Source organism: Heteronotia binoei, chromosome 7 (genome assembly GCF_032191835.1).
Source record: "Heteronotia binoei isolate CCM8104 ecotype False Entrance Well chromosome 7, APGP_CSIRO_Hbin_v1, whole genome shotgun sequence".
NCBI lineage: Eukaryota > Metazoa > Chordata > Lepidosauria > Squamata > Gekkonidae > Heteronotia > Heteronotia binoei.
The window spans coordinates 63,941,995-63,968,933 of NC_083229.1; the positions used below are offsets into that span (position 1 = coordinate 63,941,995).

General features: G+C 44.4%; 1 protein-coding gene across 9 annotated transcripts in view; it reads left to right on the top strand.

The window, feature by feature from the left end:
- The window catches only part of LOC132575191 (chromodomain-helicase-DNA-binding protein 7-like), a 313,791-nt gene that overhangs the window by 159,127 nt on the left and 127,725 nt on the right, over positions 1 to 26,939 (top strand). For all 9 annotated transcript variants that reach the window (XM_060243733.1, XM_060243739.1, XM_060243741.1 and 6 more), the window contains one exon: positions 13,172 to 13,605. In XM_060243733.1, coding sequence (XP_060099716.1) covers positions 13,172 to 13,605 — 434 coding nt within the window. The remainder of the gene's footprint in view (positions 1 to 13,171; positions 13,606 to 26,939) is intronic.

Below are 26,939 nucleotides of genomic sequence, written 5' to 3' on the forward strand. Positions count from 1 at the left end.
TTGCTGCATGGCTGATTTAGGGGAGGCTTTGAGGGACTCCTTTTTTCTCCACACACATTGGTTTCAGAGACCAAACTTGAAATTAGAGCTGAGCTTTCCTTGGGGACACCTGCTTTGGGGGGGCTATAACTTGGGCATCACAAATCGAATCTTCCCCAAACATGGAGGGCTGGTGGAGGAGAACCTGCTGAAGACTTTCTGTGAGTTTGGCATCTCTTAACTCATGAAGGGGCTGTTCTACCGCCTTCCAAAACAAACAAACTTTGAACCATTCAGGAAATCAAACCACAAACAAACATGAACCACTGGTTTGGGCAATCAAGCAAATGACGAACCATCATTTTACCAGTTCATGCCCAATCTCTAGGTAAGATATATTTCTTAATGTCAGCCAGCATGAATGACCCTTGCGATTTTCTCACAGGTTGTACTTTTTCTACTGTAACAGGAGTTCCCAACATGGCACCTGCCGATCATTCCTGGCACCCACCAAATGTTTTTATAAAATGAGTGGGGCCAGGTAGCGCTCTTGCCCAGCAGAGCTTCTGATTAGTCAATGGAGATCCAATTGGCTGTGTAGATCAAAATAAAATCATTTCAATAGCAGCAGCCCCCACAGTATTGATTTTATTCTCTTTCACTCCTCTTTCCCAGTGCATTTTCAATTATCTCTTTTCACTGTTGCCCTCGTGTTTCCTCTATGTATGTAACCCCACCTCCTGCTGCAGCCATCTTGTGGCTGTGCCCCACCACCCTATCTCAGAATTCCAGAGGTGCTCAGAGGCTCAAAAAGGTTGGTAACTTTGTACTATAAACTTTCAAAGCCTTATCTATGCAACTATTATGTTTTTGCATTTACTTTGTTCTGTGAAATGGGTGTATCCTGATATTATCTTTTGTTTGAGTCCAAATTGCTTTTGAAAACTATAAGTAATGGGACAGTTCTAGATATGAAGCTCCTGATATCACTGGGAAATTGTTGTGCTAAAATCAGTTACACGAGCTTGTGTAGAACAAGAAAATTTTCTGGAAAAGTATCCAGTGCCGCAAATAGAACATGATCTAAACAAATATTATAAGTACATTGTGTAGATTTTCTGTCCCAGTAGCAACCATGTTTGAACTGAAGGGGACAGGGACAAATCTGGTTTAAATGTTATTTTCAAACAAATTCAAAACTGTATGTAAAAATTATTTTATTGGAATAATACTTAAACATTTAAAGACAATATAACATGTTCTTTTATCATATTTAAATTGAAGAAAAAATCTGAAGGCACTGAACACTGTTGGCTTACTAATTTATTAATTTACTAATTTATTAATAAAATGTTTTTTAAATTATTATTGTTATTATAGAAAATACATTTTAAAAGAATTTTTCCAACATACAGGAATTTCCAACATAAAGAATTTCTGTTTTCAAATTTCATAACTTCTGTTCCTATAATGATTAAATTACAAGAGGAAGACTTAATTTTTTGATAAAACACTTACTGAACATTATTCCATATACTTTTTAATATCTCTGCTATGGTACTAGATATTGAATTAAACTGATTTCAACTAAATTTTACATATGACCAAAGTTTATGCAACCATATGAATTTGAAAGTTGTAATTTTATTAATTGTCTTAACAAACCAGGCCTTTCCTAGCCATTGTCCTTTGGTTGGAATTGTTTGCTATTTCCAGAATTGTGCTAATAGCATTCTGGCTGCAATTACTTGTTAGGTCCATATCAAATTAGCCTTCACTATATACCTTTCGCCTTGTGAGAGGAGATATATAAATAGTGACCTCAACAATAAAAGGAATTCATAACTTTTTTAAATTTGGGATTATATGCATTTGTGGTTTTATTCTCTCCCCTTGGTTTTCAAATATACATGTACTCTCTCACACAGTTCCTTTAAAACAAAAGACCACGTGTCCAGGCTTTCAAATCATGTAAAGGCAGTAAATGTGAAGGCAAACTCTGTGTGTGTGTGTGTCCCAGCTTGGACATTGTGTCATGTTGGTGACCTCGACAATAAAAGGAATTCATAACTCTTTAAAATTTGGGGTAATATACATTTGTGGTTTTATTCTCTCCCCTTGGTTTTCAAATATACATGTACTCTCTCACACAGTTCCTTTAAAAAAAAGTCCACGTGTCCAGGCTTTCAAATCATGTAAAGGCAGTAAATATGAAAGCAAATTCTGTGTGTGTGTGTGTGTGTGTGTGTGTGTCCCAGCTTGGACATTGTGCCATGTTGGTGACTGGGCTTTCCACAACCTGCAATGTTCCTTCTAGGGTTGCCAAGTCCAATTTAAGAAATATCTGGGGACTTTGGGGGTGGAGCCAGGAGACATTGGGGTGGGGCCATGATCAAGGCTATGACAAGCATAATTGAACTCCAAGGGAGTTCTGGAAAATTTGGTGCCTCTACCTCAACAAATAGCCCACCCCACAGAGGCCCAGATACCTGTGGATCAATTCTCCACTATTTTCTGTGGGAATAAATCTCCATAGGGAATAATAAGAGTTCCCAGCAGACATTTCCCTCCCTCCCCCCCTCCACTTTCTGATGACCCTGAAGCGGGGGGAGGGCCTCCAAACCGGGGGATCCCCTGCCCCCACCTGGGGATTGGCAACCCTAGTTCCCTCCACCCCCCTGGTGTCTCTGTCTGACTTAATGGGTGAAACCCTAAGCGACTGGCCTTTTGACTCTCCAATGATGAAATGCAATGAAGTGCTTCAGCTGATGCAAGAGATTCCTGCTGTGAGCTTGGGCACACCTGGGAGGGGAGGGTACACCTGGGCCGACAGGCTGGAGAGGACCCAGCGTGGCCTCATTTGGAGGAGAGGAGCCATAGCAAGCTGGAGAAGGGAGTTGACTGCTCCCGGCAACGCTACCAGATGGTGGGACCCAACACCCAGACAGTTCAACAGGAGAAGCATAGCTTGGCCCCACCCTGTGCTGGAACAGGGTGTCCCAGGTTAATTAAGGAGGCAGGGGAAGGATTGGGTGGGAAGTATAAAAAGAATGTTGAGAATGAGAAGGCTAGATATCTGCAGAAGAGAGAGAATGTGAGAGGCAGGTGCCAGTTGGCAGAAGGAGGGAAAGGTTAAAGTAACCACCCCTTTCTGACCAGTTCTGAGACCTTGAGGCCACCCTCAAAGAAAAGGGTCACAGAGCAAGGGGAGACACAGTGATGGAGAGGTGCACAACAGAGAATATATATATTCATTCTCCTCCATCAGCTCCTCCTCTAGCAGCTATAGCTTTTTTCCATATCTATAAGAAAAGGTCAGTTTTTGCCCAAAGAGAGTCAAAGTATTTCCTATTTCCTCCTGTACAGCCTCCTGTTCCGCAATGGAGCCTGTCCCTAGTATTGGCTAAATTAATGGGTAAGCCTTCTGAGCCTCTCATTACCTGCCCTTTCCAACTAGTCAGCAACAAAACTATATTCCTTGCTGCCATAAGATATACCGGTACCTGTGGGGTCATTGAACTTTTTTACCCTCCACCATGACCCTTTTTTCTTAAAATTGTCAATTCCAGTGTGCTTCTATGCCTTTCTCTTCAATGTCTACCTAAGGTGGTCTCTGTATTCTATGTAATCAGGACATTACCCATACCTGTAGATATCTGTCTGTCTGTCTGTCCATCCTCCAGAATAACAAGGAAGAAGAAGAAATTGGATTTTTACCCCGCCCTTCACGGAGGCTCAGAGTGGTTTACAGTCTCCTTTCCCTTCCTTTTCTCACAACAGACACCCTGTAAGGTAGATGGGTCTGAGAGAGCTCTGACAGAAACTACTCTTGAGCAGAACAGCTCAGAGAAAGGTGTGACCAACCCAAGGTCACTCCAGCAGTTGCATGTGGAGGAGTGGAGAATCAAATCTGGTTCTCCCAGATTAAGAGTTTTAGCACTACATCTAACTGGCTTTCACATGTGTACTTTTCTGCTTGGGTAGAACTAAATCTTTAGGAAAGGACTCAGACCTGTTTATTTATTGCTGGTGACCCAAGTCAGCCAACAAGCTTCAACCCAATCCATCTCCAGGTGGATTGTCACTTATATCTGTTTATTCAAAGAGCTCACAAGAGCTGACTGCTCTTTGCTACTCAGTAGACTTGAGTGCAAGCAACTTCTGCTGTTCTTTGCCATGATCTTTCCAGCAGTGCAGTTTGCAAACCCATGATCTGATCCTTTCCCTGAACATTTGCAGAGGGCTGCTCCATGGATAGATACTACAAAAGATGCAGTAGTTGGAAAGGCGGTGCTCCAGTCTTTGTTTGACTAAACCGTACAGCCACATTACCCATAAATCAGCTTGCTTGTTCTTCCATGTGAGATGGAAAAAAAATGTTGTATTTACTGTAACTGTTGTTTGTTGAGAGTTCATCTACGCTGTCATGCATCCCTTCTATTCCAATGTGAGCTCTCTTTTCCCTGCAATTTAGAATACTATCACTTCTCTCTAGTGGTAGCTTCACAGCTTTCAGGAACTGAGGGAAGGATGCTTCTTCTCCTTTTTTCACTGAAGAAATGTGGTAAAACAGCATTGGGGAGGGGAAAGGAACATCCTCTATTTCCTTAGAACTTCAGACATCTCTCCATGGCTGGCCTCTGTACACTTAGAACCCAGTGTGATTGTACAGCTGGCCACTTGAACAACAGTTACAAGTAAGTGCAGTCATGTTTCCATGTTATAATGGAAAGGCCAAAGTAAAACTGATACAGATGTTGCACCAGGGCTTCTAGTCTCCATTTTTAATATTTTTTTTATCACTTGAAGTGTATGTGGAAGAACTTCAGCATTGAAATTGTCATGCACTTATAAGTGACTGTTAACAGATCAGTGGAATAAAATATTCAATAAATGCCATTGAACTTGGTGGATCCTGCTAAAGTGGAAGAATTTCACTGAAGTACTCTTTCCTTGCCTTCTCCTGTGTACTGCAATCCAACATTCCCTTTCCAAATGTGGTTCATGGTTTCCAGGAAACCCTCAGAACAGCAGTGAGAGGAAAGAAATCAGAGAAAATTGTTCCTTTCTTCTGCCGGTGGAGATCTACTGCTGGCTGCAGTCTTCTTATGCATTGCAACTGTTTTTACTTTCTCATCTGCTCTTTTAATAGAATGATTTGCAAGGGATTTCTCTTAAGTTTCCTCACCATCTCTTTCTTCTTACATCTTGCCATCTTGACATCAGATTCTGAATGTCCACCTATATGAACAGGATCTTGTTGCATGTTTAAACTAAGATAATTCAAAGCTAGTATTTTCTCTTCTCACAAAACAGTATTTTAAAAGGATTGTAACTGAGATCATAAAGGCTGGCAGACTGTGAAGCTTCACCTTCATTTTTAAAAAGTATTTTAAACTTGCTTGCTGTAAGTACCATTTGCATTGCTCAAGACTGTTATAGGCACATTTCTGCCAGTTATAAGTAAGACCTCAACACATTATACTTGTATTGTGAAATAATGGGGGAAGAAGCTGAAGTCAAAGAACAAAGTTATAAATATACTATGTACACAAGAGAAGACCATAAACATATTTGTGGAATGAACATGTAATAAATTGCATAAAATTCATGAATTTGAATTTAATGCAGCAAATAGAAGGAGTCACTGGCAGGATTAGGATATGCTCTGTATAGTTTGGACCCTGGCTAGACTTCCACAGGTACAAGGAAGTAATCCTCCTCCTACAGGAAACTTCTGGGACCTCCCAAGTTGTGGGTCCCACTTTCCCTAGGATGAGCAGTTCATGGGTGCTTCAGACTCAGTGCTGGATTAAACCCTGTGAAGGCCCCTAGGCAGTCAAAATCTCAGGGTCCCTCACAAATTATCTGAGTTGGGGCACCCAACCTACCACACATGGCCCCCGCTGCAGCTTGCAGGCACCTTCTTAAAAGCTCCTTTGACAAAGGGGAGAGACAGAAAGAGGCAAACTTGGTGATGGTGCCAGCAGCAGCTGTACCAGGCAAGTTGGGCAAAGAGTGGCTCACATGCAGGCTGGGAGGGCTGCAAGCAGGGGGAAAGGGCCCCTAAAGGCGTGGGGGTTAGGGGTCCCAACCCTCCCGCTCTAGCGGGGGACCCCAGGTTTCCGAGCCTCTTCCCCCGCTCCCCCAAAAAACGGAAGCGGGGGGAGAAGCGGCGTCCTCCTGCTGCTGGCGGGGGCTACCGGGGAGGATGCTGGGGGTGAACAGCATCACCAGCGGGGTTTGAGGGGGCCGCCTGCGCTCGCGCTCCATGTGCTCCTCATCGGCTGCTGTGCTGCTGGAGGCAGCTGACCACGCGGTCGGTGTAAAGGACGGGCTTGAGGGTGCGCGAGCACTGCGGCCAGCCGTAGCAGAAGGTCTCCACGCCCCGCCTGTTGCGCCCGTAGCGCTCGCGCACCCTCAAGCCCGTCCTTTACACCGACCGCGTGGTCAGCTGCCTCTAGCAGCATAGCCGCCCCTGCCGCGGCGCGTGGTTTGGGGGGCAGGATCGTGGGCCCTCCGGAAGTGCAGGGCTGGGCCGGGGAGGGAAGCCAGAATCAGACCCTTCGAGGGGGCAGAACCTCCCCACCCAGCCCCGACCAAGGAAGGGCAAGCGGAGAAGGTCTCCCCGGGAGTCAGGGGTGCAAAACATGCGCCTCCTGCCCCCGAGCACCACTTACCGACGGGGGCTGCCCGAGCAGGCAGACGGCGGGGCGCAGGTTCTGGCCCGAAGGGGCGCCCAACTCGGAGCAAACTTTCCCCGGTGCTGCGCATCTCCTTCTCCAGGTGAGCGCGCGTGCGGCAGGTGAGCCCTTTGGCCCAGGTGAGCCCTTCCTCTCCCGCGCGGCCGCCTCCTGGTTAACCCCTTCGCCTCTGGGCCCTCCCTGGAGAGCCTGGGAAACTCCCCGAGACCGGGCAGGCCAGCTGGAGCCGAGCCGCTCCCCTGCCTGCCCCCCCACACCTGAGTTAAGGCTTTGGCCCAGGGCTGGCCAAATTGTGGCCACGCATGGCTCTTTCGCATATAGCATGTGTCTCTCAAAGCCCCCCGCCCCATCAGCCGGCTTGGAGAAGGCATTTGTCTCCAGAGGCTCGGAGAATGCATTTAAAGTTAAAACTGCTTTCTTTCTGCCTGTCTCCCCCATAGGGTTGCCAATCCCCAGGTGGGGGCAGGGGATCCCCCGGTTTGGAGGCCCTCCCCGCGCTTCAGGGTCATCAGAAAGCAGGGGGAGGGGAGGGAAATGTCTGCTGGGAACTCTGCTATTCCATAGGGAGATTTATTCCTATAGAAAATAATGGGGAATTGACTTGGGGGTATCTGGGGCTCTGGGGGGGACTGTTTTTTGAGGTAGAGGCACCAAATTTTCAGTATAGCATCTAGTGCCTCTCCCCAAAGTACCCCCCAAGTTTCAAAAAGATTGGACCAGGGGGTCCAATTCTATGAGCCCCCAAAGAAGATGCCCCTATCTATTATTTCCTATGGAAGGAAGGCATTGAAAAGGTGCTGTCCCTTTAAATGTGATGGCCAGAACTCCCTTTGGAGTTCAATGATGCTTGTCACAGCCTTGATCTTGGCTCCACCCCTAATGTCTCCTGGCTCCACCCCCAAAGTCTCCTGGCTCCACCCCCAAAGTCCCCAGATATTTCTTGAATTGGACTTGGCAACCCTAGTGGGGGTCCATAGGCCAGTGCCTGCTTGGCCTAATTGGTAATCTGGCCCTGTTCAGGCTGCTGTGGCACAAAAAGAATGAGTGGAAATACAGTATTCCTCATTACTATGTACATGTGTAAAAGTTGAACACTGAAGAAAACTGATAGGAAAAAAATGTGGTGATGAAGAACACTTTTATGAATACTGTAGACTGCCAGAAAGAAAAATAAAGTGGGGGGCTAACATGCATTATCTTGCTCTTCTTACCCTTAAGAACCTTTTCTAGCTCTTTCATGGCTGCCCTTCCCAGTTTTGATCGCCCTGCTGATTTCTCAATTGCACTTTCCCCTTTGATTGATGATGGAGCCAAGGAAAGAAAATTGCAAACAATTTCAGTTTCTTCATCATCAGTCTTAAAGTTGTGTGATTCCCCAGTAGTCATTACTCTTGTCTTCATGCTATTCAGCTGTAATCCTGCTTAATACTTTCTGCTTTAACCTTCATCACTAATCATTTCAAGTCTTCACTGTTTTCTGCCTGTAATGTATCATTTGCATATCTCAAATTGTTGATATTCCTTTTGCCAGTTTTCACACCCACCTACCCACCCCAAATCTAAATCTAATCCAGTTTCCATTATAATGCGTTTTGGATATGGATCGACAAGATGGTGAGATAAAATACATCCTTGTCTGACATCTTTGCCAATTGGAAACCATTCTGTTTCTCTATATTCTGCCCTAACCAGTACCCTCTGTATAGAGTACGGGTTGCACATCAAAACAGTCAGATATTGTGCACAACGATTTCTTTTGAAACCAGACGTAAGTTTTCATGAGCCACACAGTCAGAAGTGTTGCTGTAATCTATGAAACACAAGATTCTTCTGATGTTCTCTTGTGTGTTCCTTTAAACACAGTAAATTTGCAAAATGATCTCTAGTGCCTCTTCCTTTTCTGAATCCTGCTTGAACATCTGGCATTTCTCGTATATATATGATGGCAGTCTTGGTTCTAAGATTTGGAGCATCACTTTTATTGTGTAAGAAATTAATGTGATGGCCCAATAGTATCTGCAGTCTGACATCTTTGGTTTTGGAGCTGGAATGTAAATTGAATGTTTCTAGTATGTGGGTCTTTGTTTTGTTTGCCATATTTGTTAGAAGAAATTTGTCATCCTTTAATCTCTTCTGTGCAGTTCTTCAGGGCATTCCTCCCATTTTTTCTTAATTCTGTCCTGTTCAGTTAATGCAGTTCTGGGTTGATCTTCCAGCATGCCTAACTGTACTATAAATTTCACTTTGCTTGCTTGGATCTTGTAGAACAGATTTATTGTTCTTTTTTGTTGTTCTCTTAAATTTCTTTACTCAGGGTCAATAAAATAGTTCTTTTTCTCTCTGCCTAGCAGTCACAGGAATGCCACATTTTAGACTTTTGATTCTGTTCCTGTCATCTTTTACTTTTGTTCCTTATCTTTAGCAATTTTAATAGTTTCATCAGTCATCCATGGAGGCTTTTCATTTCTTTTGGCTACAGGAATAGTCTGCACATTCTTCCTTGATAATATCTGGTCCATATTCATTTGAACTCATTAATGCAGATCTGTTATTTATATGGTCTTTAAACTCATCAGGCATTTGGCTTTGAATGTATTTTGGCACTGTGAATGTTTTGGTGTTTTTCTTCAGCTTTATTCTGATCTTCAGTATTAACAGTTCATGTTCTGTGCCATAGTCAGCTTCTGGTCTTGTTTTAGCAGAGAAAACACAGCTTCTCCATCTTCTGCTTCCAGTTATGTAATCTATTTGATTTCTGTATTGGCCTTCTGGTGATGTCTAAATAATAGACAATCATCTGTTTGGCTGCCTGAAACACATGTTAGCAATAAACAAATTGTTGCCTCCATGGAATTCTATGAGTCATTCTTCTGCTTCATTTTGTGCTCCTAGCCCGTATCTTCCAACAGTATTTGATTATGCTTTGTTTCCTACTTTTGTGTTCTAGTGACCTATGATTATTGACATATCTTGTTTAGGTATATGATCAATTACTTCCTAGACACTTTCATAAAACCTTTGAGTTTCTTCCTCATTGACATCTAAAGTTGGAGCGTAAACTTGAATGATGGTTATGCTGATAACCATGAAGTTTCTTGCTGCTGTTATTCTGTCAAACTTTGCATTATATTAGGGAGGGACGGTGGCTCAGTGGTAGAGCATCTGCTTGGGAAGCAGAAGGTCCCAGGTCCCTGGCATCTCCAAAAAAGGGTCCCGGCAAATAGGTGTGAAAAACTTCAGCTTGAGACCCTGGAGAGCTGCTGCCAGTCTGAGAAGACAATACTGACTTTGATGGACCAAGGGTCTGATTCAGTATAAGGCAGCTTCATATGTTCATTGTAGCCCCTAACTGCTTGTGTTGCATCTCACAACATTTTTAAAAAACTTAATTTCTGTGTTTATCATCTCTCAAGTAAAATACTCTTGTAAATTTCTGACTGAAAATGTTCTAATCCAGTTCTTTAATTCACTCACTCCCAGGATTCAGAGTCCAAACTCCTTATGATATTGCTCTCAGCTTTGCTGACATACAAGAAAAACCCTCACTACATTAAAGTGTGCATCCAAGAAAGGGATTTTAATATTAATTGTTTAATTCCTAATTCTGTCCTGTGTATCAGAGAAATGTTATATATTAAATACTTCCAATTTATTCAAGAGTGGTTAATGTTTTGAAACTTCAAAGCAAATGTGTATTAAGTAGAAACTTTTACATTCGAACTGCTTAAACATATGGATGTTATAGTGCTGGCACTGTTAGTTGCCCGCTGCCACTTGAAGTGCAAAAAATAAAACAACTTTAAAAGGCTGTGTCAGCTGCATCACTATGTCACTTCCGGGGGAAACCCAGAAGTGGTGTAGGGCAAAAATAAAATATTGTAAGTAAATACAAAAAGTACATTTTTCTGTTTTTCACAACATGGTAATTTCTACACTTGCTTTTAAATTTTTGGAGAACCTTGCACATTGATGTCATACATTTAATGGTATTATATATCATGTAGGGGAAACTGATGATACAGCAGTAAAATTAAAATTAAATAGCATTATTGAAGAAAGTACCACATGGCTGGTTATGGAAGTGATGAGACCCAGTAGTCTGGTATATGTGAGCCCCAGGTTTTCCTCACATGATTAAAGCAGACCATCTGTTCTCTGTTAAATGTTTACAAAAACAGCTTTTCTCTGAAAGATTTAGGATATGTGACCCTAACAAATAATGAAATATTTCGGAACACCTTTCGCCTTTCAAATAGTACCCAACCCCAAATTATTTTTCTGCATGCTGAACAGGATTATTACCTTTGTTTGTTTCTTGTTGAAAATTTAATTCTGTGTCAATATATGAAATAATGCATTCACTAATTAAAGCAGCAATAGTAAAATTAGCTAGTGATTGAAGTGAGCAGCTAGCTTGCTTTAAAAACAAAACAAAAACCTGTAGCTTGTCAGTTATGAGTAACATCGGGGGTGGGATTGAAAATGCAGCAGCACTTGGCAGAGAAAGGGATAGAAGCGCATCTTTGAAGACCAGGTATGGGGGAGGGGGGAGTTCAAGCCACTTGTTCACAAACTTTGAAAGTGATAGTTGGTGGCACCTATGCATTTATACTCCTTTATAATGCCAACAAAAGGTTGGCAGGGTAGAGCTTGCAAATGCAAGCTCTCTGCTTGGTATATGAGGTGGACTGAAGAAAAGCAAGTGATTCTTTAAGCCCCATTGCAGCATAATGTACTGTGGTGGGAGCACACTAAAGTTATCACTGGGGGTTATAGCCCTCCAGCTTCAATTCCAACTCTCTCAAGCTTTAAATTACAGATAGAATTACTATACAAGAGGAGAATTTGTTAGGTGGCAACCAGGTCTCTTTGTTTGGATGTTACTAGATAACAGTAGTGAATGAATTAGCGCAAAAATAATTATTATTGCTCAGTCTCTTGTAGCGTTGCCAGCCTCCAAGTGGGGCCTGGAGATCTCCTACTTTTACAACGGATTTCCAGCTGGCAGAGATCAGCTCCCCTACAGAAAGTGGCTGCTTTGAAGGGAGGACTCTATGGCATTGTACCATGCTGAGGCCCCTCCCCTCCCAAAACCCTGCCCTCTCCCGGATCCATCCCCAAAGTCTCCAGGTATTTTCCAACACAGACCTGGTAACCCTAATCTCTCAAATGCATAAACAGAGCTCAGTGACTACTGTGCTATTGAATGGTTGTTTGTCATAACTTTGAGTAGTAACTTATGGTTTATGCACTAATCAGTATAAAGAAAAATATAACACTTGAAATATTGAAGTTTTATTAATGTAATGCTTAATGTTCACAAGCTGAAGAATCACCCACTTGTGTCCCATTCTCAGTGTGTTTTTCAAACCTTGTCTGCTTATTGTTCTTTTAGTCACTAATGTGTTGGTGACAAACAGGACCACACAATTATTAGCTGTTTGTATGACCGTAATAATAAATGGATAGTCATGCATCTTAACTGTTCCAAGCACCTGTTTTCTTACCTGCTTTTCTTGAGTTCTGGGCATGCCAAAGGGTTATCAATAACAGTTTGGAGGCAGTTTTTCTATTCTATTGAAAGTGGAGTCTTCCATTGGCCCAAGGAGCCTTCCATAAGTGGAACATGTCTCTTCAATCAGACCTAGGCTCCTTGTACTAGTAGAAGGCTACTTATCCTAGGAAAAAACTCCAATGTTGGTAGGATGAAAACTATGAGCCCAACTCACAGAGTACCCCCACCCATCCTGTAATGCTGCCTTTTTAATAGAAGAAATTCTTCTCTTATACCTTATTTTAACTTTTTTCTTTTTAAAAAAATAATATAATTGGGGTTTTTATATTTTTTATTGAATCTAATCCAATATAAACTAGAAAATAGAGAAAATAAGTAATAAAGATATAAATCCAAAAATTGCTAAAAATTGGAAACCCTCACATACCCCCACGATTGAAATGTGGTATGATAAGTTATGGTACCAGTATGTAATGGGAAAGACAAATAACCTTTTCAATAATGATACTGATTTGGCTATAGATTATGATTTACTTTGGACCCCAGTTTTGGAATTCTTTGTAAAAATTTCTTTTTTGCTTAATAGAATGAATTAAAGGCTATTTCTCAGTTCTTAATACCTAGCATATTATGTACTGTTTTTGTAAATTGTTATATGCATTCAATGGTGTAAATTGGATCCTTGCATGTTGAATTGTTATAATATATATACAGACATATATATTTTATGTATTAGACTATCTGGGTTGGATAGACAAATCTGCAGTATCAAACTCCATAGCTTTTTCCAGACTAATGCCTTTTAGCAATGCCCATCATTTAAGATAAATGTATTCTAAATAGTATAGGTTAATTTTTTACCCCAAAATTATTCTGTTCTTGTCTGCAAAAACCGAGTTCATGCTTTATCTTTGGTCTATAGTTATTCCAAACACATAATTCTTAAAATCCTATTTTTTTCCCCCCTCCTTAGCATTCTCCATCAGAACCCTTTCTGGAGAAATCAGTGCCAGACATGACTCAGGTTAGTGGACCGAATGCCCAGCTACTGAAAAGTGATGATTACCTATCATCAATTGAGCAACAACCACCGCAGCAAAAGAAAAAGAAAAAGAAAAACAATCACATTGCTGTAGAAGGTCCCAATAAAGGATTTGGTAAAGAAGGCTTTCCTGGTGGGCTTGATGGCCAGGATCCTACCAGGAAATCACTAGACTCCTCCCAGGAAGAGAAGAAGAAGAAAAAAAAGCCCAAGGTGAAAAAAGAGCCGAAGGATCCAAAAGAACCCAAGGAGAAGAAGGAGCCTAAGGAACCCAAGACTCCCAAAACCCCTAAGATCCCCAAAGAGCCAAAGGAAAAGAAAGCAAAAAACACCACACCAAAACCCAAGAGCAACAAAAAGGCAAGGTACGTGACATATCTGAAGTATTACTCTTCCAATTAAATAAAATTTAAACGCTCCACTCATTGCAGAACGAGGGGAGATTTCACCTGATTCCTCTTCTTTACAAGGACCCCACCCCCACCAAAAAAAGCTGCATGACATTTTGTTCAGGAAATTCTCAACCTGAAGAGTGGTTCTGTGGCCATGCTGGGGGCTGCTTGGGGACTAGGAAGGCAAGGCAGATCGGCTTCCGCAATCTTTCATTCATGTGTGTTAAGAATCAGCACTATGTGAACAGTGGTTACATGTTCCACTGTTCTCACAAGTTGCAGGTACAGTTATATACAAACTGATCCGAGTAATCTTGCATTGCCTGCCTTTTTCCCTCCTGAAACTGGGAACCACAAAACAATAAATTCTAGAGAATTTTCCTACATTTGATGATATAGGTAGTGGGAAAGCTAATGTCTTAGTAAATGTGTTAGTCTTTTTTGGTGACATTACATTGTTTGTCAAGGACAGTGATTCCCAAATTTTTTGGGGGGCCACTACCACCTTGGTTCCATAAACTAATCCCCACCACCCCATCCTGTGTCCTATAAAAAGCATTATTCAGAATAACAGTTTCAATGACACACTAAGGAAGATACTAACAATAAAAATGAAATAACAATTAATTGCACATTTATCCAAAATCCAATCAAAACTTTAATTTATTCAATAAAACATATGGACTTGATCCAGTCACACAAGCTTTTCAAAGGCTAATAGTTATTTAGCCAGAATCTTAGTTATTGCATTTAGTAATTACTTCACTGTTTGTGTATTTATTTCATCCTATTTCTTACCTGCTCTCCCTAAAACAGGCTTAGTGATTTGATACCAGTTTCCCAATGTCTGGCTTAAAGCGACTTAGTAGGAGTCTTAAATCACCACATTTAGTAATTTAGAGTCAGTTTCTTTGCTTGGAGAAAAGTTGGATAACCACTCAAAAACCACGTTCCACCAAATATGATGTAAATACAACAAGGAGCTTCTTAATTACTGTCCATAGTGCAGGATAGCTATCAGAAATTTCCTTTGGGACAAGAACTCTTGGTACAATTTCTTAAGCATTGATTTCAGCTCAGTGTCATTTTGTAGCTCAGTTAGTTTGTCCTCCACTACCCAAATTTCCTCAGTATTGGAAAAAGATCCCCAGTCACAATATTTTATTTATTTATTTTATTCCATTTGTATCCCGCCCTTCTCACCAAGGCGGGCTCAGGGCAGCTCACATAGACATGCAGGTGCATAAGTACCGTATTTTACGGACCATAAGGCGCTCCGGACCATAGGACGCACCTTCCTCCTGGGGGGCGATCCGCTGCCTCCGCCTCTAATCCCGGCGCTTCCCCCGCGCCTGCCTGCCTGGCTCAAGCTTCTTCCAGCAAGCGCTGGGATCGCGCCACGGTACCCAGCGCTTTGCGAGCGCCGGCTGCAGAGAGGGCAGCGTGCTTCCTCCCTGCCTGTCTGCCTGGCTCCAGCTCTGACGCTTACAGCAAGCGCCAGGATCGCTCCCTCTGCCCTCCGATCCCGGCGCTTGCTGAAAGCATGAGAGCTGCAGTCAGGCACAGAGGAAGCACCCGCCCCCTCCGCAAACCCAGCGCTTTGCGAGCGCCGGCTGTGGAGAGGGCAGCCTCCATCCTCCGTGCCTGTCTGCCTGGCTCCAGCTCTGATGCTTACAGCAAGCACCGGGATCGCAGGGCAGAGGCAGTGATCCTTTCTTTCCTCTCCAGTATCTAAAAGGAGAGCACTTCAGAAGATTGAAAGAGCCAGACGTTTGACGGGGCAGAATTTCCAGGGGCTATAAAGCCCGTGCAAATTCTGGCGCATCAAACCACATCCCCCCCTCCCTTTCCTCTACAATATCTAAGAGGAGAGCAGTACAGAAGACTGGAAGAGCCGGAAGTTTGACGCGCCAGTACCGTATTTCCAAGCTATCAGGCAAGGAGGAAGCATGCTGTCCCCTCTGCAGCCAGCGCTCGCGAAGCGCTGGGTTTGCGGAGGGGGAGGGTGCTTGCCTGACAGCTTGGCTGAGCTCTGATTCTTACAGCAAGCGCTGGGATCGGATGGCAGAGGGAGCGATCCTGGCACTTGCTGTAAGCATCAGAGATCGAGCTAGGCTATCAGGCAAGAAGGAGGCACGCTGCCCGCTCTGCAGCCGGCGCTCGCAAAACGCTGGGTTTGCGGAGGGGGAGGGGGCTTGCCTGACAGCCTGGCTGAGCTCTGATGCTTACAGCAAGCACTGGGATCGGAGGGCGGAGAGAGCAATCCTGGTGCTTGCTGTAAGCATCAGAGCTCCAGCTAGGCTATCAGGCAAGGAGGAGGCACGCTGCCCCCTCTGCAGCCGGCGCTCGCTGCAGAGGGGGAGGGTGCTTGCCTGACAGCCTGGCTGAGCTCTGATTCTTACAGCAAGCGCTGGGATCAGAGGGCGGAGGGAGCGATCCTGGTGCTTGCTGTAAGCATCAGAAATCAAGCTAGGCTATCAGGCAAGGAGGAGGCACGCTGCCCCCTCTGCAGCCGGCGCTCGAGATGCGCTGGGTTTGCGGAGGGGGAAGGTGCTTGCCTGACAGCTTGGCTGAGCTCTGATTCTTACAGCAAGCGCTGGGATCGGAGGGCGGAGGGAGCGATCCTGGTGCTTGCTGTAAGCATCAGAAATCAAGCTAGGCTATCAGGCAAGGAGGAGGCACGCTGCCCCCTCTGCAGCCGGCACTCGCTGCGGAGGGGGAGAGTGCTTGCCTGACAGCCTGGCTGAGCTCTGATTCTTACAGCAAGCGCTGGGATCGGAGGGCGGAGGGAGCGATCCTGGCACTTGCTGTAAGCATCAGAGATTGAGCTAGGCTATCAGGCAAGAAGGAGGCACGCTGCCCCCTCTGCAGCCGGCGCTCGCAAAGCGCTGGGTTTGTGGAGGGGGAGGGTGCTTGCCTGACAGCCTGGCTGAGCTCTGATTCTTACAGCAAGCACTGGGATCGGAGGGCGGAGGGAGCGATCCTGGTGCTTGCTGTAAGCAACAGAGCTCCAGCTAGGCTATCAGGCAAGGAGGAGGCACGCTGCCCCCTCTGCAGCCGGCGCTCGCTGCGGAGGGGAAGGGTGCTTGCCTGAAAGCCTGGCTGAGCTCTGATTCTTACAGCAAGCGCTGGGATCGGAGGGCGGAGGGAGCGATCCTGGCGCTTGCTGTAAGCATCAGAGCTCCAGCTAGGCTATCAGGCAAGGAGGAAGCACGCTGCCCCCTCTGCAGCCAGCGCTCGCGAAGCGCTGGGTTTGCGGAGGGGGAGGGTGCTTGCCTGACAGCCTGGCTGAGCTCTGATTCTTACAGCAAGCACTGGGATTGGAGGGCGGAGGGAGCGATCCTGGTGCTTGCTGTAAGCAACGGAGCTCCAGCTAGGCTATCAGGCAAGGAGGAAGCACGCTGCCCCCTCTACAGCCGGCGTTCGCAAAGCGCCGGGTTTGCGGAGGGGGAGGGTGCTTGCCTGACATCCTGGCTGAGCTCTGATTCTTACAGCAAGCGCTGGGATTGGAGGGCGGAGGGAGCGATCCTGGCACTTGCTGTAAGCATCAGAGATCGAGCTAGGCTATCAGGCAAGAAGGAGGCACGCTGCCCCCTCTGCAGCCGGCGCTCGCAAAGCGCTGGGTTTGCGGAGGGGGAGGGTGCTTGCCTGACAGCTTGGCTGAGCTCTGATTCTTACAGCAAGCGCTGGGATCGTAGGGCAGAGGGAGCCATCTGGCGCTTGCTGTAAGCATCAGAGATCGAGCTAGGCTATCAGGCAAGGAGGATGCATGCTGCCCCCTCTTCAGCTGGTGCTCGCAAAGCGCTGGGTTTGCGGAGGGGGAGGGTGCTTGCCTGACAGCCTGGCTGAGCTCTGATTCTTACAGCAAGCGCTGGGATCGGAGGGCGGAGGGAGCGATCCTGGCGCTTGCTGTAAGCATCAGAGATCGAGCTAGGCTATCAGGCAAGGAGGAAGCACGCTGCCCCTCTGCAGCCGGCCCTCGCAAAGCACTGGATTTGCGGAGGGGGAGGGTGCTTGCCTTACAGCTTGGCTGAGCTCTGATTCTTACAGCAAGCGCTGGGATCGGAGGGCGGAGGGAGGGGCCACGTGGAGCGATCTCAGCGCTTGATGAAAGAAGCTGGAGCCAGGCAGGCGCGGGGAAGCGCCGGGATCAGAGGTGGAGACAGCGGCTCGCCCCCCCCCCAGGAAGGTACCTTCGCTCCATAAGACGCACACACTTTCCCCCCCACTTTTTTTTGGGGGGGGAACTGCGTCTTATGGTTCAAAAAAATACGGTAAATACAATAATACATTAAAACTATAAACCATAGAATAATATAGAAACATAAAATGCATAAAAATATTTTGGCGCTATAATCTTAGTTTCCGATTCTCTGTTTGCCGATCTTAAATTGTCTTCTCCGCAGCTGCTGTACAGCAGATTTCAAGGGATGGTTCATATGTTACCTAGGACTGTAGTGGCCAGCAGTCTAGTTTACAAATGCCTGGTGGAAGAGTGCCATCTTACAGGCCCTGCAGAACTGTATGAGCTCTTGCAGGGCCCTGACCTCTTCCGGCAACTCATTCCACTAGAATGTAGCCACTACAGAGAAGGCTCTGGCTCTAGTTGTCATGAGCCTGGCCTCCTTTGTGATTCTGACCGAAGTGCTCTCTGGGGAACATATGGGGAAAGGTGGTCCCTAAGGTATGCAGGCCCTTGGCCATATAGGGCCTTAAATGTGAGAACCAACACCTTGAAACACACTCGGTATGCAATAGGCAACCAGTGCAGCGCTTTCAGCACAGGTTGAATGTGTTCACTTAAAGGAAGGCCCATTAACAACCTGTCTGCTGCGTTCTGCACTAGTTGAAGCTTCCAGGTTTGAGACAAGGGTAGCCCCATGAAGAAGAGATTACAGTAATCCAATCTTGTGGTGATTGTGGCGTGGATCACTGTCGCCAAGTCGCTGCACTCGCAGTAGGGGACCAACTGCCTTATCAGCCGCAGATGATAGAAGGTTGATCTGGCAGTGGCTGCCACCTGGACCTCCATATTTAAAGAGGGATCCAGGAGCTCCCCTAAACTTTTGACCTTGGGCACCGGTGTATGTGGTGCCCCATCAAAGGTTAGTAGTAAGACCTCAGCTCCCAGGACCACCACGACTTAGGTACAGAATCTCCATCTTCGTCGGATTCAACTTCAGTTGACTCAGCCTGAGCCACCCTGCTTCAGCTTGAAATGCCATGGTCAGATCTTTTATGAAGGAGTTGGACTGGCTGCCTATCAGTAGATAAAGCTGGGTGTCATCTGCATATTGATGACATCCCAGCCCAAACCTCTGGGCAAGGGGGCGCATGTAGATGTTGAACAACATCGGGGATAGAACTGTCCCTTGTGGCACACCACACACAAGTTGGTGCCATTGAGACAGCTCCTTCCCTATCACCACCCTTTGTCGCCAACCCTGAAGGGAAGAGGAGAGCCATTGTAAGGCCGACCCCCATATCCCAGCATCGGCGAGGCAGCAGGTCAGTAACTGATGGTCAACCATGTCAAATGCGGCAGACAGGTCTAAAAGCATCAGTACTGCTGAGCCACCTCCCGAATGAATGCCGCCACTCCTCCCCCCACCCGCTAGTCTGTGATTGGTGATGGACCGAGAAACCAGGTGGAGCTAACTGGGAGGGAACAACTGTCTCCCCATATCGCACCCAGGTCTCAGTCACGCAAGCCAAGTCCATGTTCTGCTCTAGCAGAAAGTCCCGGAGGACAAAGGTCTTATTATTAATGGACCTGCCATTATACAACACCAACGTCGGAGGCAGGTGCTTCCACTTGGCCCCACCGTCTGCAATCATTGGGATGGGACGCAGGCTGGAAGGAGGCCGAGCTTTCTGATATCTCAGGCTCTTTCCCTTAAATCTATGCCTGTTCCCACCGCTGTACTTTCCCCTCCCCAGGAGCACCGGAATCCCCAGTGTACAATATGATATTCGAGGTGGGCCAAGTGGATTAATTTCTGCTGTCCTGTTGTTATCGATTTTGATTTAAGAATGCCTGGCTGAAAAGCACCATTTTACAGGCCCTGCAGAACTGTGGAAGCTCTCTCAGGGCCCTAACCTCCTCCGGCAGCTCATTCCACCAGGCAGGAGCCACAACAGAAAACGCCCTGGTTCTGGTCATCTTGAACTTGGCCTCTTTGATGCTGTGGATCGAGATTCTGCGACCCCGACCAATGATCATCTTGTATCCCACCTTTGTCATGCCTGATCTCTTAGAGTTCATCACTTGTTCTGCAAATTTTTCCTTTTTGAAAACACTTGAGAAAATTTAAATCCTTATATAACCTTTATAAACTAAAACTGGGCAAATTGCAACAAAATAACACTTTTATAGCTGAAAAGCCTATTTCATAATCAGCTAGGGTTGCTAATCCCCAGGTGAGGGCAGGGGATCCAGTTTGGAGGCCCTCTCTCCACTTCAGGATCATCACAAAGCAGGGGGTGGGTGGGAAGGGAAATGTATGCTGGGCATTATTCCCTATGGTGACGAATTCCCATAGGGTATAGTGGAAAATTGATCCTGGGGCTCTGGGAGCGGGCTGTTTTTGAGGTAAAGGCACCAAAATTGATAAAAAGGAACTGATAAAAGGAAGTACTTCTTCACCCAAAGGGTGATTAACATGTGGAATTCATTGCCACAGGAGGTGGTGGCGGCTACAAGCATAGACAGCTTCAAGAGGGGAATAGATAAGTATATGGAGCAGAGATCCATCAGTGGCTATTAGCCACAGCTTATTGTTGGAACTCTCTGTCTGGGGCAGTGATGCTCTGTATTCTTGTGCTTGGGGGGGCACAGTAGAAGGGCTTCTAGCCCCACTGCTGGACCTCTTGATGGCACTTGGGGGTTTTTTTTGCCACTGTGTGACACAAAATGTTGGACTGGATGGGCCATTAGCCTGATCCAACATGGCTTTTCTTACATTCTTATGTTCTAACACAGCAACACCACACTTAGCACTGTTATGTTAAGGACTTATCAACAAAAACTTGAAAAATGGCAAAGAGGCAAAAACACATTCAGTGATGACAGTTGTTCAAAATTGGTATACTGGTCTGACTAAAACTCTTGTGGTGTTTTTACTAAAAATTCTCATTGTTTCCTCCAGATTTCAGTCTTATTCAGAGGCAGAAACTTGCCAGCATGGTGCTATAAACCTGGTCAATCTTAAATAAGTGAACAAAACAGTTGAAGAGGCCAGTCTCCAGCATTCCCCTCATGTCCCCTTGCCTCTTGGGTCCCCCCTTAGTAATCCAACTGCCACCCCCCACCACCCCCCCGGGAGGTACCACCTGCATTGGTCTAGGAAAATAAGTAATTTTAACATTTTGGCAATGAATAACATTTTTTGTGAATTCTTTAGTCCCAGAACTGTGAACGTCTGAGTTTTCATTTACATGAAGTGCTCATATTTGCAATATATTTGAATGCTTTTGATCATGTGTGTTCAACACATTTGTTAGGAGGGCCAGATCGGACACAAATGGGACTTTGCGAGGGCTGGGCCATGTGTGACATAAAATGTAGTGTGATGTAGCGGAGATATAAACTTTATGAAGGATACAGACAAATGCAGTTAAAGATATAATTTTAAAATTAAAATACAGACATGCTTAAAATTCTTACAAGATTTTTTTAAAATGGAAAGGTGGGGAAATAGTGGGATTTGGCAATTCAGTTTTTAAAACATTTTTAAAAAGCAGAAGAATTACAGCAGAAACTAAAATATAAAATTCTCTGAGCCTGGGAAGACAAGGAGATGGCATTGCAAGCTTTCCCCACTCCCTGGGGTCTAATCAAATCAATAGGTCTCCAGTGTAATATCTTCCTTTGGCTCGGGGTTCCCAGGTTAGAGTATTCACTGGGTCAGGTCCATTGAGCAGAAACAAGCTGGCCCCAAAGCAAGCTAATTTATGCAGTGGCTCACAACTTTAATACCAGTAACTCAGGAAGTAGAATTTTTGCTCACAAGACTCCATACCTTAGAGGGAGTATTGGTTGCAGCACAGGCAAAGTTGCAAGGAAAATGTGGAATGGATTTTCCATTAAGGTCTATCTGGGCACAGAGACCTTAATGGGACAAAAAGATTGCATGTTTTCCTTGCACCTTTGCTTCCTGTTCCAAGCTGCAAAGACGAGACTGAAAGAGCAGGGAACTTCATCAGCCTGAGAGCTTCAAATGGTGTGGACAAGAGTAGTAGAAGGGGGAGAAAAAGCCATGGGGGCCTGATTAAAGCCCTGGGTGGGCCAGTGGGATGGGCATTTGATACTCTGATTTAGGGGTCTTAGTGGACCATACACTGAACATTAGTCAGCAGTGTGATGCAGTGGCTAAAAAGGCAAATTCAATTTTGGGCTGTATCAACAGAAGTATACTGTCCAGATCACGTGAAGTTATGGTATCGCTTTACTCTGCTCTGGTTAGACCTCACCTAGAATATTGTGTTCAGTTTGGGGCACCACAATTTAAGAAGGATATAGACAAGCTGGAATGTGTCCACAGGAGGGCAACGAAGATGGTAAGGGGAATTCCTATGAGGAATTGCCAAATCCTACTATTCCCGCATCGTTCCATTTTAAACAAAATATTGCAAGAGTTTTAAGCATATTTGTATTTAACTTAAAAAATAATATCCTTAAATGTGTTTGTCTGTGTCCTTTATAAAGTTTATATCTCTTCTACCTCACACTACATTTTATGACATACATGGTCTGGCTCCACAAAGTCCCATTTGTGTCTGATCCGGCCCCTCTTAACAAATTAGTTGGACATCCCTGATCCTTTTCACACATACTACTTGCAAGACAAGTCTCCCCCATCCTATAATGATGCATTTGATTTTTCCTACCTAAATGCAGAAATTTATCCCTATTAAAATTCATTTTATTTGTTTTAGCCCAGTTTTCCAGCCTGTCAAGATCATCCTGTATCCTGTCTCTGTCTTGTACTGTACCATTGTAATTATTTGTTCTGATTTTTAATACAGTAGGGGTGTGCAGAAAAAAACCTGCTGTTTTTACAAGTATATTGAACCTTAAAAATACTGGTTATTTCCCAATATTCCTGAATTTATTCAGCTCCATTAAACCCTATAAGGACCGTTGATCCCCATAGGGTATAATGGAGAATTTATTTGGGGCTTTGGAGGAGCTGTTTTTGAGGTAGAGGCACCAGATTTGCAGCATAGCTGCTGGTTCCTCTCCTCAACCCTTTCCCCCAAGTTTTATTCTGTGTGCCCCGAAAGAAGATTCTCCTATCCTCTATTACTTTCAGTGGAGGGAAAAGAGGCATTTAAAGAGACCATGGTCTCTTTAAATGCCCTCTCATAGGATCACCCTGATAAAAGCCAAATAATATCAGCTTTTATTCAGGCTCAGCTGTATCAGTAGCCAAAAGAATCTCTAATTTATTTTTGGCTTTAAAACCCCAGAAAAATACCAGTATGATATTTTGGGGGAGGGTGTTTTTGTTTGGGAAAACTGAACACATACGTGTAGGGTACAGCTACAGAGGGGGCTGCAGTTAAAGGGGGAGAATGGAAAGGCAGGAGAGGGTTAACTCTTTCTCATTAGGTCATTTTCCTACTGAAAATAGCTACTTTTCAGACTGCTTTTAACACACACACAGAGGGATGCCGATACTCTCCTTAAACTACAATTCCTGGAGATGCAGATGCTTTCCTTAAACAACAGTAAAGGTAAAGGCAGTCCCCTGTGCAAGCACCAGTCGTTTCCAACTTTGGGGTGACGTCGCATTACAACGTTTTCATGGCAGACTTTTTACGGAGTGGTTTGCCATTGCCTTCCCCAGTCATCTACACTCCCCCCCCCCCTCAGGAAGCTGAGTACTCATTATACCGTGAGGCAAAATGATCACAGAACTATGCTTTTAGTTCTACCCAATAATAGCTAAAATTCCGTAAATATAAATTAATCATTGAACAGTTCATCTCTTTGGTTTTTATCTTAGAATATCAGGGTCAGCCTACAGGTACATTTCATTTCAAATGAAATTATAACAGAAATAAAGCAAAATTGATTGCATCTATTAAAAAGCAAAACACAAAATTACACAGTAAAAAAATAAAGTAGGTAAACTGCAACCTATATAATAGCATTCTTCTAAATCCATTGAAGTCAGTGTTTTTAGAAGGGTGCTCTTTTCTTTAGGATTGCATCATTTACAGCCTTGTCCATTCAGCTGAGACTAACTTTTTAAGGATTGTCCTGTGCGTGTGGTGTTAAAAAATATCTTAAACTTGCTTTAATCTAATTGTCTAGCTCTAATACTAGATGAAAAAGTAAAATTATTAAGGATTTTTTAAAAAAAAGATATGCATTGCTATTTATCTTTTTTTACAGCTGTAAAAAAAACTTGATCATTTTTCATTTCCCCTTGTATGCTGTAAACTTGGCTCTGCCTGTCGAAAACAACCCCAGTTCATAGAATGTTCTCAGTGCCCTAATGCAGTTCAGATCCATGAAAACAGCTTCACAATCTGAAGATTTTTCACCTTCTGTCACGTCTCTTTGCATGTCTTCTGGTTGTTTCCTCCTATGCAGATCCCTTGTGCTGTAGTTGTACACAGTAAAACTTTTAAAAGATAGTTTGGTATGTTGTAGAAACCAGTTTTGCACAAGTGCTTGGTGTGCTGATCAGGTTTTTGTGACTGCTAACTTTGGCTTTAGTGCCAATAAGAAAATCATATGGAAGAAACCCCAATTCCAGGAGAATTAATTTAGGATTTATCAGGAGTAAGTAGTCTACTCTGGACTATAAATTCAAAAGCATGAAGACCCAAAGACTGCTTCTAGCAAGAGATGCTAGATACTTTGTTTTCCTTTCTCCCTAAGCTAGTACAGTCTTTTCTGCATATTTCACACTGTTGCCCAATGTTTTGACAATTTTATTTGGCTGCTTTAAAATGTTTCTGCTTTTAAACATGGAAACTGTGAAACCCTGCAGAGAAGTCTTTTGAAAGAGGGCAGAAGTTTACTGGGAGCTGTAGTTCTTGTGATCGGTACTGAATTCAGCCAGAAATCTCCGAGAGATGTAGTGAACTCCCTGAGAGATGTAGTGAGGTGTATGGCTCACCATATGACCTAGAATCTCTCTTCTCTCACAATATTTCATTGCAAGAGGAATAAATGAGGAATGAATAGTAAACAAGATGAAAATTAACGAAAATAATTATATGTTTCTTCCAAATTTCAGTTAAATGCTCAAGTAGTCCATATACTCTGTCTCTTGGCATCCTATAATTCTGTATGAAAATTGAAACTGAAAAATCAAGACAGCTTTATATAACTAGAGATTTGTAGATTGTAAATTCTAGTGCTTTCTTCTAGTGGCTTTTGTTCATTCCACTAATAAGAGCTTTTTAAAGTGCCAATATATATAAGGTTGTGCTAATTTCCACCAATTCCTCCCCTTCCCTCTTCAGTAGGGTTCCCATTTCCCCCAGTTGACAATGATAGTTCTAGAAATTGCCAGAAATTTTGTGGTAATCTTACCTTGGAGTTTCTTATGGTAATCTAGTGAAGCAGAAAAGGGAGACTGCTGCTGCTGCCCACTTCTAAGAAAAGAGTAGTTACTTTTTCTTAATGGTATGGCTGGATGCAGACCATTATCAGGTAATTGTGTAAAGCAGATTATCTCCCAGTTATACACAGTAGTCTGAGTCTGTAAAGCTGTGGCATGCCTAACCTAAGGCTACCTGTGCATTCAAGACAGTGGTGAGAGTAGATTTTTCTTTTCCCCCTTTGTGTGTGAGAAAAGGTGAGAATGTAGCAGTGGACTTTGACCAAGAAGAGGATAGTCACTGCCAGGGGTGGAATTCTAGCCGGAACTCCTTTGCATATTAGGCCACACACCCCTGATGTAGTCAGTCATCCAAGAGCTTACAAAAAAGAGCCTTGTAAGCTCTTGGAGGATTGGTGACATCAGGGGGTGTGGACTAATATGCAAAGGAGCTCCGGCTAGAATCCCACCCCTGGTCAGTGCTGGGTTTTTTCTTCCATCTGCTACTACAGTCCTGACGGGGAGAAAGGGTAAATAATTCACAATGACTAGAACACGGTCTGTTTTTTACTTCATATTATAAAAGTTGGATGTATCGGCACTGTTCAAACACCCTTAAACACAGTTTCCTGTTCACAGTTTATAGTTCAGAGGTCCTCAGCCTTTTTGATCCTGTGGCATTTTTGGAATTCTGACATAGCCTAGTGAGTGCAACTACAAAATGCCTGCTACAGAAGGTAGAGCCATACAAACACAGGAAGCCCAAGTGCAGGGAGAAGGTTAATATCAATTTTTAAAAATACACTGGGAGAGACCAACCAGATCTCCAGTGGGCAGTCAGAAGCCCTTCTAGGCAGAAGGCCCACATTGCTCCATCCACTTTCTAAAACTCACTTCATGTTCAACAGGAAAGGTATTAATGGGCACTATGTTTAAAGTTGAATAAAGGTAGCTCCAACCTTCTACCTCAGTGTCCAGTGGAGGAAGGATTCTAATCTGTGTTAAGTAACTGTGTGTATTGCACACCATATATTTACAGAGTATTTGTTCCCAGGATCACTGTGAATGGCAGAATCCACAAATATTGACAGGGGCAGACTGAGAGACCAAAATGGCCTGGGTAAGGTCCCTCCCCTGCCCATTTCTATCCTCTACCATCTCCATCCATTGGAGCAAAGCCCAATTAAGGTGAATTAGGTGCAGTGCCAGTGTTGACTGCAGCATTGCCACTGGGCTGGCCAACTGAGAAGAAGGCAGATGCTGCCACCTGTTGTGAGTCACACAACTTTCCAGCATCAAGATTTGTCTCAGACAAGTTGCTCAGTAGCAGCAGTGTCACCCCCCAGATGAGTCACGTGGGAGTGCCAAGCAGACAGGTTGTCCAGATCCAGCAGCAGGACTGGGCCGCATGACTCATCCAGCAGCAGTTGCTGAAGTTGAGATAATTGTGAATAGGCAGAGGGCAGAGCCAGCATGCTCATGACAACTCTCCCCTTTCTGCCCATTGACTGAATGCCCAGAAGGGGAGGGTCATGTGCTCAATGTAGCCACAACATGTAGTCAGGCTGAATAAGTGAAACTACAAATGATAAATTAATGGATGGTGAGGGTCTATTGTATTGAACATGGGTTTATAATCTTTTTGAGACTGCAGGCGCCTTTGAAATTCTGACATGGCATAATGTGTACAGCCACAAAGTGGCTGTCTTAGAAGGCAGAGCCAGCCACAAAATTATTACTAGAGCT